This window comes from Oryzias latipes, chromosome 5 (genome assembly GCF_053564925.1).
Source record: "Oryzias latipes strain Hd-rR chromosome 5, Olatipes_Hd-rR_3.1".
Taxonomy (NCBI): Eukaryota; Metazoa; Chordata; class Actinopteri; order Beloniformes; family Adrianichthyidae; genus Oryzias; species Oryzias latipes.
In genome coordinates, this window is record NC_136241.1 from 9,807,238 (window position 1) to 9,820,141 (window position 12,904).

The window sequence follows — 12,904 nt, forward strand, 5'->3', positions numbered from 1 at the left end:
GGCCGCGCGAGCTCCTCTTCCGCGGCTCGCCTCCGCTCGGGCTCGCGGCCGCTCGCCGGCAGCGGCGGCGGCGGCGGCGACGGCGGCTCGGTCTGCCTCTGCTCGGGGGCCCTCGGCACAGCCCCGGCGGAGTCTCGGACAAACGACGGCCGTCCGCTCCGCGTCGCCTCTCCGGTGCGTCGTCTTCACCGAACCGCCGCGCTCGCTCGCTCGCTCCCAGGAAGCGCGCGGGAGTTTCTGCTCATTCGCTTTCCAGGAATCGATGCATGACCTGACTCCGCCCCCCCGGGCGGCCCTGACAGAGCCTTCATTCTGGGAATTCACCGCCTCGACATTAAAGATAATAGGAATGCACACTGGCTTTTTCCAGTAACGCAGATTTCCCTCGATCCTGTTTGGAAAAACACAGTGAGAGGTTTTCTCAGATATTCAGAATTATGATGTTTGGAAAAAACAAAATGCTTTTTGTGAAAGGGTAGAAGAAGAAAAAGGCAACTGTTAGGACTAAAATGATAGATTTTTAACCTGATACTCGGGACATTTTCCTCCTTTTTCCTTAGAATTAGAGGTTTAATTCATTCCAGGGATTGTGCTTACTGTGGCAGTTTTTCCCCTTTAGTTAATTAAAACCTCCCAGCTGTTGGATTTTCACCAGTGTTTGCAAAAAAAATAAGATTTAAAAGAAAATAGAGAAATATGATGATATATAATGTTTATGTTATTTTTCAGAAGATTTTCTTCCAACTTTTATTTTACCTCAAGATTTTAAATGAAAAAAAAGGCTAAAAGAGGAAAGAAAAAGGAGAGAAAAGGAAAAAGTGCTGCACAATAATGGCCTTATTCACAAAAGCCTTCTGATCCCAAATAGCGGAATCTCAACCTTTTTCCTAGGAATCCTGTAATGAGCTTTATTTCTAAGAAGTCGTGTTGACTTTATCTGTCCCTACTGGAAGCCGTCAAATAAGTATGTTTTTCTGGCTCACAAAAGGATAGAAGAAGAGACCTTAAAAAAGAAGTTCATACCTCAGAATAAAGCTAGAAAGTTTTGTTTTTTAATAATATGCGAAAGTCAAGATGGTAACGTTCGGTGTAGTGATAAGAGTGGAAGAAAGGGATTCCTAGAAAGACTGGCTTTTATTACAGCTGTGTTTTTTGTCTGTGCCTTCAAACAGAGGGATCTGCAGTGCAGTGAAGCTCGCCATGGAAATAAAATCAGACTTCAGATGTTGCATGGAGGTCCGTGCATGTTTGATGTTATCTCCATAATTCTTTTTGGCCTGCAGTATGTCTGCAAATTCTGTTTTCGCATCAAGCGACACCTTAAAATACCTTTCAATTTAAATTTTGTTTTTTAGGTCTAATTACAAAGTTGACCAAATTGCTTTCTAAGAAGACGAGGCAATCTGCTTCGGGCTTCTCAAGTGTCAGCATCTCCAGGTTTATTTTTCTCCCCACTTAAAGAAACGTCCCAGTAGTTAATAGTTAATGACAAAACATTTCCGTTTTAATTTAGACTTTGGACTAAAGTTGGGAGTTCTTGTGTATAAACACATTTTAGGGCCTTTTTTTTTAAGATGTTTAGCTTTTCTCATTTTTAAAATGTTGATTATGGCTCAGCTTTTTGTTGTCCTTATATCCAAAAGCATTTCTATTCAACACTTCAGATTTTGTTTAGACTTCCTGCTTGACTCAGACAAAATGACTTAAACTTGTAATTTAGAGCTGTCTGGCAAAGCTCAGGTCATAAACGTGGAAAATGTTGAAATACAAAGAATTGCAATAATCACATCTTGCCGGTTTTAGGAGCTGCTGATCATTTAAATCTCCACTATGAAGATAAATCTATCCATACAGTCTTCTAATTCCTAGATAAATCCATCCAGATGAATCAGGTTGGAGCCTTATTTTTGCCCTCCTTCTGTAAATAAATGCACTTCTATTAATTTTGCATGGTTTATTTCCCGCACACTTATCTTTTGGGATTAGTTCTTCACGTGTTTACGACACGCTATCCACATTTTATTGCTGAATATTTGAATATAGCCATATTTATTTGTATAAACATGCTTCGTACTCAGAATTTACTGAGAAGTGGGTGATGTCTGAGACAGTGAATAACACTGTTAGGCGGAGGGGGGGGGGAAGAAAAAAAGCATGGTTCAAGGATATTCTGAGAAAATCTGTGATTGCCTGGAACTGGCCGCATAAATTCCTCCTTTGTCAGTCAGGAGAAAAAAACCTTGATGATGTGTGAGTTTTTTTAGTCATCAAGCATGAATCAAACTGCTGCACAAGACTTTTAGTTTGATGAGTTTTAGTATGTGACTCGATTCCAGAAATGTGTGAAAAGGTTTTGTTTTTTTTAGCGAGAAATCAGATCGTTTTCCGATCATTCAGGGATTCATCCACGTCCACATGGATGCAAAAGATCCATTCTGATAGGTGTAATATGTATTTTTTAAGTATGATGTATGTGACACTGAGTTGGTCACTTTGACTTAAAAAAAAGCTTTTGTAATGACAGGTAAATGATCCCACTTTAAAGACATTTTTGGATGTAAAAGGTCTTTGAACAGAGCTTTTATTCCTTTTGCCCCTTCAGATTTTCTTTTTAGTTTACGTCTGAACAAAAGAAATTGTAATTTAGGGTAACTTTAAATAAAAACATAGTAAACTTGGCATCCACGAGACTTGCAGAACTTTTCAATCTTATAAAAGAAGAAAAAAAGGGGAAATTTACACATTAATTCAACCTCAACGGTGGTAGAGGCAAAACAATTGAAAACTGAATTTATTATTTATTTTTTTACTAATTTTTTATTTTGTATCATTTATCATGTGTTGTACCACCAAAAAACTTCAAAGATTTGAACACAAAGACAACAAACTGCCCCAGTTTTGAAAGAGCTTTGTCATTCACCTGTGGCAAAATAACTCACTTTATTTTTTTTAAGGCTGCACAGTAAATTTTTCAGGCTGTCACAACAATTTTTCACAAGCGATCTTTGTCCGATTAGGAAAAAACACTGGAAATAATATTTTTAAAAATGCAATTTGTTCATTTTTTTTGTTTGCGGCTTATTAAAAACTGAGGAAAGGTAGCTAATGATTAAGTAAACTGTATTTTTTTTTAACCAAATCCTTGCTGTTACTTCAAAACAAGATGCAACGTGTTTTAGTTGCATTAACAAGACTAGAAGGAAAAGATGAAACTGTATAATTGAATCCATAGGATGTGATGGTACAGCTGAGAGAAAAGCCTTAGAAAAGGGTTTCTTTTAAAATTACTCATTATAGTTCTGAAATTTCATTCTGCAAAATCCTTCATACTGCAGTACTGAAACCTCTTCACCATTAGTGTGCACAATTGTTTACTGCAACACATCAGATTTTCCTTTTTTTCACATCGGTAACCCTTGTGCTATCCTAGGCACTTAAAGTTGGGTCATCTAGACCCACTAGACAGTGCGCTGAACCTTTTTCTTCAATGATTTGTGATCTTCACTGGTGTCCATGGATTACATGAAATCTTTCCACCTTTATCCACCTTTGTCATGGTAGGGAGAACACGTCAATGTAAGGGTGGGGTCACCTAAGGTGGCACAAGGGTTAATGACAATTTACGAATTCTGATTATTTGTTTTCAGCACGAGTCCAAAGGTTGAAGGTGTAAAATATAAAAAATATGCATAATCTTTTATCAAAAAATTCACACCACAGTAAAAACATTCATTTATTGTTGTGTTTTTTGTTCTCAGAGTTGGCTCAAGTCTTAGAAATGTTGATACAAAACATTTATCTAAAGCTACATTCAAATGTATGTCTGTGCTTTTACAAGACAACACTGCTGCTTTTCTTGGTAAACACTGCATTGCAAATGTGTCTCATAGAAGGCAAAAGGCTGTGTTCGTGTCACCCTGAGTTCTTTAAAAATGTCACTGTATTTATTGTCTATTTTGTCATGTAATGAACAGCACAAAAAAAGAGCTAGACTTTTTCCAAAATCCTTTTTCAGCACATAAACGGAAAAAAAAAGAAGGCATCACTGCGTTTTCTTTTAGTCAGCAGTGAGCACTGTTAGAGCTTTCTCTGAAATGTTATTTGCCTTTAGCTATCCAGTGTTGCCTCTCCAGTTCCCTTAATAAGACGCTTATGTCCCCTCTTTCCTGCAGGGCCTCGGGGCTTTGCAAAGGCTTGTTTGTGAGCATACTGCTTGGGATGGACCTCGTCGTACAGAAATTCCTCTGTCAGCTCGTCTCCATCGTCTATCTCCAGCTGCAAACAGAGACGACAAAAAAAAAAAAAAAACGTGGATGGGATGGATGCAGGTGTACAAAATTCAAAAATTTCAAATCACCAGTCTGCTTGAAATCTAATAAAACCCCTTTGCTTGTAAATTACTTGGCCATTTACTAGGCAGCTTGTGGTTGCACAAGTTTCACATGGGCTGTTATACCAGGATTGTAGGAGCACCGGGTCCAAATCAGCTTAGTTTTACCCCACATTTTTCAGCTCTTTCAGGATTTCTGTTTCTGCCTTTGTTAACAGATTTGTCACAGATTCTGGAAGTCATTACGTCTTAAGCCTCTGCATGCAGCCAGGATCAAAACAAAACAAAAATACAAAAAAATAAATATTCATTAACTCTCTGCCATATGTTAAGAGGAAATACACACAGCGTGACTTCAGCGTCCTCAGTGGTATACTAATATCATGCATATACATATAAAACAGCATTATCTAATGTTCTCTTCCATCCGCTTATCCATCTGTTACCTTTTTAGATATTTCCAGCTGGTAATCCTTCTCCACTTCCTCTAGTAGCCGACTCTTGCAGCTGGAATATAGCATCCGCTCCTTAATGCTGCAGCTGTATCCTGGCATGGAGTATATGAACACTAGAGAGGAAGGAGCATTACTGTAATTAAAAAAACACATTTTGGAACAAACTCATTTGCAGATGACTGAGTGGTTGAGAGGGTTTTCATTTAAAAAAAACAACAAAGAAAACCAATGTTTTGATTGCAGCATATTTACATCTGGTCTCGGTGTCTTTCAAAGCACAGCAGTGAGAGGGGGAAAAAAGCCAATATGTGGTTGACCCGCTTTACTCAGTGGAGCCTCTCTGCACCGACAAATTCAAAGTCTCTTGCATAACACACGGTTTACGAAGGACGATGGGATTGTGCATCAATCCCATTTCCAGTGAAAGCCGGCGCTGCGATTTTTCTTTCAGCTGCAATTTCAAAGTTATGTATTCAGCCTTAAACAGAACACTGGTTATATGAAGGAAATTAACGTCTATTCTTTGGCATGTTTTCCTTTGATGCAGGAATTACTGCTGGATTGGAGCTACAAAAAAAACAAACCAAATCTTTTTTCAGAGAAATTTGTAGTTTTTCCAATAGAAAGTCACATATACTGTAGATACTTTAATCATCCACTGAACATCATTCGCAATTTGTAGAGAACTGAGAAAATTCTGTTTATGCAAGAGAGTATTACTGATTAACTATAATCTTTGGCCTTTTGACCCCGTAATACATTACAAACATCTCTGTAGTGAAGATCCCTACATGGCCTCGGGAAAACCCATGAAAAGACTTTTACAGAACCCAGTTTGTCCCTTCAGCTGTAAACAGTGCAGGACAGCATGAACAGACCTGCCGTCTGTATTTTGTATAATATTTCATGCAGGTTTTGGAGCCACATGTGACATTAGGAGGAAGATCTGAGAGCATCAGTAGTGTGCAGTTAAGCCATGTTCTGCATGCGTGTTGATGACGTGGCCTTTTTTTAATTGATTTAAGCAACCCACAGAAGGGCCTATGGTTCAAATGGGCTGACAGGGGCCATGACGATGACAGCGAATTAAAAATCTTCAAGAAAAAAAACAAAAGAATAAAAAGCTTATCAAATTAACTGCATTGCTTTTGACCAAAAACAAGCAATAGTAATAATTAATAAATCAATTATTAATAATGATTAAAGCAATAGTCTTCTCTAAACCTAACCTCTACTTTGTTTCCTGAAGTGTGATTTGAATTCATGATTCCTGATGATTATCTATCGTGGGATGTTAAGATTATTTTTAAGAAACAAAAAATGTGCACTTCATTTTGATACTTAAACTGTGATATGTTATAGGGAGTTCTGAGTCTATTTAGGCAATTAATACGTGCTTCATATTGGTCATTTGATTGATTCATGAATTTTTAAAAATGATCTGCATTTGTGTTGTTAACTAATCTGACGTTAAAAAGCTGATAATGATAATACATGTAAAGCAACATTTGATTGGGTGGGATTACATCAATTGGCTTCCTACTACTCAACTCTTTTAGATAAACTTTCATATTTAATGGTTTAATTGTGTCATGTTCTGTCTGCATAAGAGCTAATAGGTCTATTTATGATTGAAAACAATTATAATTTAAGTATTTCTATGTGCTTATGTATTAAACAATTCATGTATGACTAATTATCCTTAGTTTGATCTGTGTATAGAAATCTATTTTTGTTGTTTGTCTTCTACTTTTGTTATGATTGTTGAAACAAACTTACTCCAATCTCCTGCTTGAAAACGCACCTGGAGTGCTACCAAAATGCTAAAAAAAAAGACATCAATTAAATCTATAATTATAGGATCACAAAGGAAACAAATAAAATTAATAGTTTATAAGATTGAGATTGCATAAAACAGTAGTCTTAAAACTGTCCTTCTTCAACACTTTAAAGTCAGCCGTCTGTCCTCTGTTGGACACGGAAAGGCCACTGACTGAATCTCACTTCTTAGCATGAGATCATTTCCCTAGAACCATTAAAAACATGACAATGAAATGAGGTAATCATATATGAAAATAGTTGCACTATACTAAAAAATCCGACGTGGCAGCTCAGCTCTCTGTTTGATAAAATGGGTAATTATGTAAAATAATGTAAAAAGACACAAGTGCACATGTGTGTCCTTAGATTTATTTTCTATGGTGCTGACATCAATTTTTAAATGAAAAATATATCTCCAACGGCGAAGCGTTGATGTAGTTAATGAATGATTTTGATTACTCTGCTTTTTTGGAAACAGGATTAGATTTTATCCGAGATAATCTGCAGATCTCACAGAGCAAAGATACAGTTTCATTCCTGGTAAGAGTTTTAGGCTTATGACAGGACAGGGATCAGTATCATACCAATCGATTCCAGGTAGTCTCCTTCATGGGAGTGCTTGTAAAGGAAAAAGTGATATCTGGGAGTGTCTCTGGGAACTCTACGGGGCAGATCTCGAGTCTCGGTTGGGTTTGAGTGAACCAACTCAATAGTTTCCTTTTCTGTATCCAGCCTCTGAAAAATACATCCAGTTGTACAAATGCAATTGCAAAAATCAAAGGCATTCCTGCTTAAAATGCTTGTATTGATTTTAAGATGCAAAAAAGCAGGACATGAGGAAAAAAAAATCATGTTTCAGCTGCTGTGATTTACCAATTGCACATAGTTGATGTGCCTGAGAGAGAGCTGCTGCAGGGCTCTTTTGGCCGTCGCCTGCAGGGGAAATGCTAAACCCTGGAGGGTCTGGTGTTTGCTTTCCACGCTGATCTCTGTCTTCACCTGCAGGGGGAAGCAAGCAGAAATGGCTCAGTGTCAGTCTTCTGCAGAAAAATAAGGACAAAATATATGATGTATTTAATAGTCCATTATCATTTTAAAGGAGCTGTAATCATTTAATTCAATAGGTACAGAAAGTCTCTGTAATCCTCCATGCTGCCTCTCTGATGGCTATTTAAAAACAGTGAAGAACGTTTGACCTGGCCCTGAAAAACAAGACGTCACTTTTAAAAGGTATGAAACTTTAAAATAAAACTGTTCATCTCAGCAAGTGGGTTTTTTGTAAAAACAATTAATTAAAAAAAGGAGCTGACAGCTGACACACAAAGCTATGTGTGATGATGACGCCACCGCTGTAGGCATGCTGACCTCTCACCTCTGTGATTTTGATCTGCTTTAGCTCCTGCTCGGCGAGTGTGAGTGGGGCAGGATCAGAGCAGGAGGACACATGATGCTTGTAGCCCTGCAAACAGATGTCCTCCTAGTGTTGCAAGCAAAAACAACAGGCCTTTTCACAAGAGTCTTTCCACACGTGACCTCCCCGCAGAATAGACGGGCTTGTCGTCGTGAAATGTGGTCGATTGAAACGGTGTTAACCTCCGTGGTGCCGAACATCTCGTACTTGACGTAGCCGCCGCCAAACTCCTTCTTCACTGTGGCCCGAGTGGCAGCGTACAGCATCTTCTGTTTAACCTGCAGCCATCGGGGCAGAACGCACACCACTGAAAACAACATTGACATATCTGTGGCATGAGTTTCCAGCTTGGATAAAGTTACAAGAGTCTCATCATGTCATCGTCATCATTGTCAGTTTTCATGATGTTTCCGCTTTAACCTCTTAAAACCTGGCGTCCACATGTGTGGACATCAAATTCTGGGTTATAGTAGTAAATCCTGCTTAACTAGGGCCCTGTCAAAGAGAAGTACAAGTTCATGTTAAACAAGAGCTCAATTTATGAGATTAACGGAAGTGAGGTATGTTGCCATGGTGATACATCCTTCAATTTATAGGTCAAACCCCATGATAAGAATGAACCAGGATGGTGTCACAGACTTTAGCTTTAAAAACCTTTTGACCTATTTTTTTATCTTGGTTTAGAGTAGAGATGGGTTGGGAGTTTAAAAAAATCACAATATGGATCCTTTAAATCATCTAATTCACCACATTAATGTCAAGGAACATTTTAGTGTATTAGCCGATTTGTTCTTAGCCAAGATTTCGTGATCTAAAATGTTACGTTTTACTAAAACAACAATGCTGTTACACTTTACTGGCTGGATATCCTTTTCAGTAGTTGAAAGTACATTTGTTGGTTTTCCATTAAAATGTGTTTGAATGCAGATGATCATTTGTTGAACTTAATCTTGTTTCAAGAAATCAGGTAGTAAAATTGTGTCCTTGACTGTCCAAGTTCACTAAGAATATATGTTATTGATGATCTGACGGACTTTTATTTATCTGACGGACTTTTATTTTCTTAACTAAATATTTAAAAAGTAGGGGTGTTACGATTCATTTGAACTATGATTTGATTCATTTTTGATTTTGATTTATTCTGAATGATCCGATTCACTGACCAAAAAAGGATCCAGACATCTTTAGCCAAAACCTCAACCAGTGTGACTCAGAGAGAAATACCTGCAGGTACTTAACAGTGAAGTGAAGTTTTCCAGATTCCTTGTATTTCTTGCATGATAATCAAGTGTAAATTAAATATGTGTACAAACAAACCAGTAAACAAGAATGAATGTCAAATCCATTCACATTTTAGTTTCCTAAAGTTCAGCCCACTGTTGTTTTTCCATGTGTGTGTTATCCGCTCTGATGCCAAGATTCCAAGATTGATTCGATTATTGATTTATTGCAGTTTTTAAACATTTTTTAATTGAAAGGGTCTATTCAATTCAATTCTACCTCGGACAGATTGATCTGGTTGGATCACAGAATACAAATTGATTCATCGATTAATAGTTCCCTATTAAAAATAATTGCTATTGTTTGACCTTTCTCCTGTGTTAAGGTCAGCACCTTGTTAGTTTCAAAAGCATAAAAGTACCAAAAAGAATGATACACATTTCCTTTTCAATTTTGAAATTTCTTCCGTTTTTTCCACTTTTTTTGTTTATAAACTACAACACCAACAATGTATCTATATATTTACATATTTCTACATTTATGTCAAGTATTTTCACATATTTTCACATAACTATATATTCTAGTTAATTTAGTGAAGTGGGTAGGAGGTGTCATCCCAAAGATCACAATTTTTTCATCAAAGCTTGACTATAGAGAACCGACTTGGAGGAACAAAAAGTGTCAAAACTCACAGAGAACGTTACCCAGAATGCCGCACAGGCAGCTGTTAAAGCGTTCTGTCTCTTACTGGAGACTGGTCAGGAGACCAGGAGATGAAGATCCACTCGTAGCCCAATGCATTCTGGGAGTCAAGGCGATATAGGATATAGCAGGGCTGCTGTTCGTCCAGAAGGGGAAGCAGGAAGTGATCATAATCCTGGTCCCAGCTGTGTTCCGGATCCCTGTAGGCCCCCAGCACCAGCTGCTCTGAAAATCAGACCACTACTCATCACATACGTCAGTCCCCAACGTGACGCACAACTTTGACTAACGTGCAAACACACACAGTACTGCACACAAGATTCACTCACCACTTTTTTGAGTTATCATGAACATGTTTAGAGGCCTTTTAACATTTTGTTTTTACACGACGTATAAATAAAGTTTGACGTGGGGAAGAAAAATAACAAATCCACAAAAGTGGAAACAAAACATTCCAGTAAAAACATGGCTTTAAGATCTTCATCAAGTATTATCCACCAAAGTTTTTTTTTAATCTATTTTGCTTCTGGATTTTTGTTTATGATAGGTGACATTTGATTTTGTGTGGCAGCAGCTTCCACAAATAAGAAAAAGCATTTTCTCTGAATTAAACATCATTCAGGAATATTCTCATCGTGATGCCAGCAACCCCATAAATGCAAGCCAACCTAAACTGTAACGTCCTTGTGGGGTACAGGGGGGATTTCCCGCACTGTCTCTTGGGGCTTGTTGCTATTCTGAGCGGCTGAAACGCATTCTAGCTCTGCACAAAAACACACTTTCCATTCACTATTCTCTCCTGTCTTCTGTCTTCAGTATGTGATTGTGGCATCCATCCAGCTTCTGGTGTCGCGTTGCTTCTTCTTTAAGCTGAAAGCACAATTGTGAAACCCGGAAACTTGAGCTTTTTAAGTCTAAGACAGACTGGGGAAACCAAGAAGCATGTCAGTGAGGGGGTGACGATGCAGACTTCAAGGAGCTTATTTTTCTGGGCCAAATGTGAAATGTGTGTTGATTCAAGCAGCAAAGGGACGGCTGGAAGAAGAGCATTATTGTTCTGGACATTTGTTCCATCAATACTTCTGACCATTTTGGTGCATTCAGGATCTTCTGACTGCTCGAAAAAAACGAAGCTTCAAAACTTTTTATGTTTACGGACATATGACTATTAGAAATGTTTTAGGAGTAACTTTTCCTGATAAATGTTTGTGAAACATTCTAAAATCGTTCATTTCATGCTGTAAACCTTGACGCTTGAACCCCGTGGTTTGAAGTTGAAAGAGAGAATAGTTCTGGAAATTTGGAACGTAATGTTTAGCTTGTAGGTATAAAGTAAAGATAGCACGAAATGCAGAGTTCAATCACGGCCAAAACTGTCACCTCCTACCAAACGTTTTTTCTTCAAGACAAAATATATGATATGGTAGCAACAGATCAAAGATAGTCCCCGCCAAAAGGTCCCATGATTCATCTGACAGTGTGGCAATGGTCAGATGTCCTTTTCCATAATCAAGGACCCAGTCAGCCGTTGCATCACCAAGGATTTTCCAAAGGTTGCTCAGCTGAAGCATTGCATCCCTGCTCCCAAACAACAGCTGCTACAGTCCAGCAATTTTCTTTTTTATATGTCAAGTGAAAAGTTGATGAGGTCTTTTGAGAACATCTTTTAAACAAACAACTTGTTGAGTGTCCTCTCATGAGGTGAGAACCCCAACACCAAACACGATCCCCTGATCCCTGTTGCTGACGGCTCTACCAATCCTGTCCGGAGTCACTCACCGTCTTGGATGCACACCTTGATGAGGCGCATCGCTCCACCTCTTGCCCTGGCCAGGAACTGCCTCAGCTGTGGGGTCACCACCAATGCCAGAAACATGGCGGGCCAGCGGTGTCTTCCTCCCACCGGTGCTGCCACAAGAGTTTGGATCGAACGGAAAAAAAGCGCCGGGAGAAAAAACTGGAGGTCCACAGATTCCAAGTTATCAGTCAAGAAGCCCAAAGTAAAAGCCTCCTGATCTTCAGATGAAGGCCACAAGCCCTGCAATGGCCACCGAGAAGGATCGCTGAATGTGTCTGGACTTGGTTAGAGCGTGACAGTGTGAGGAGGGACATTGCTCAAGTAACTGGGACACTGTCATGTGCACACAGAGAGGGAACCTGATCCTCTCTTCCAAATTTAGCTCCCTGTGACTGTCCAGGCCGGGCCAGAGGAGCCCAGCACACAGCAGGAAGGCTTGAAATACCAGAGTATGACCTGGTTCGGGTTCTCACAAATACACCACTTGGGACAGACTAGCATCACTTCTTTAACCCATCTTGAGACGATATATTTTGGCAGCCTAAATTATGCTGAAGAATTCAGTTCAATTTTATTTGTATAGCCCAAAATCACGACAACAGTCGTCTCGATGGGCTTCAGAAGAATTCCCTTCATATTTCTTTTTGGTATTTCACTTTGTCTAAACAGCAGACCTGCTAAAAATCATTTTACAATGCTCAACTTTTGTTTTGTGTAAAATAGGGAAGAGTTTTTCTTGGACTGGTCCAGTGTATCTTCTATTTATTGCCTCTAAACGTATCATTTAGCACCTAAAAACAAACTATGCTGACTCTAACAGCTCCTGGAGGTCAAGAAAACATTATCGGTGTCCCAGTTTAAGGTCGCACAGGATAAAAGAAAGATTTAACAAAAGAAGACCGAGTCATGACCTGACAGATGCACCAACAGCGAAATATGAAAACTGAATTGGAACTTGGCAACAGAAAGTTATCTGTCATCTCACCAAAAATGCTGCTCGCTTTTCAGCAAATTTCCTAGAAAGTAACTTGATGCGTTTCCAAATGTACTTTGGTAAGGTAGACAAAACATTTCCCAAAAGAGACACTCCCTGCACTTAGACAGCTCACCCAACCCCTAAAACCAGTTGCTACAAATGTGGATTCGTGGAAATGTCTCATTGGGGT

General features: G+C 38.9%; 1 protein-coding gene and 1 long non-coding RNA gene across 2 annotated transcripts; one reads left to right on the forward strand and one right to left on the reverse strand.

Annotated features, from left to right (window-relative positions):
* The first annotated feature begins 267 nt into the window (after positions 1 to 267).
* Positions 268 to 4,397, forward strand: LOC111947434 (uncharacterized). Its single transcript, XR_002873274.2, has 3 exons — positions 268 to 408; positions 1,173 to 1,236; positions 4,173 to 4,397. It is a non-coding gene; the product is annotated as an uncharacterized LOC111947434 (long non-coding RNA).
* Positions 3,720 to 12,086, reverse strand: twf2 (twinfilin actin binding protein 2). The gene is made up of 8 exons (XM_023954850.2): positions 11,720 to 12,086; positions 9,987 to 10,165; positions 8,200 to 8,295; positions 7,979 to 8,083; positions 7,480 to 7,605; positions 7,191 to 7,341; positions 4,777 to 4,898; positions 3,720 to 4,275 (listed from the first exon to the last, which is right to left on the reverse strand). Exons 1-8 carry the CDS (start codon positions 11,814 to 11,816, stop codon positions 4,108 to 4,110), a joined length of 1,044 nt encoding a protein of 347 aa, XP_023810618.1. The 5' UTR covers positions 11,817 to 12,086; the 3' UTR covers positions 3,720 to 4,107.
* Between the last annotated feature and the right edge of the window lie 818 nt (positions 12,087 to 12,904).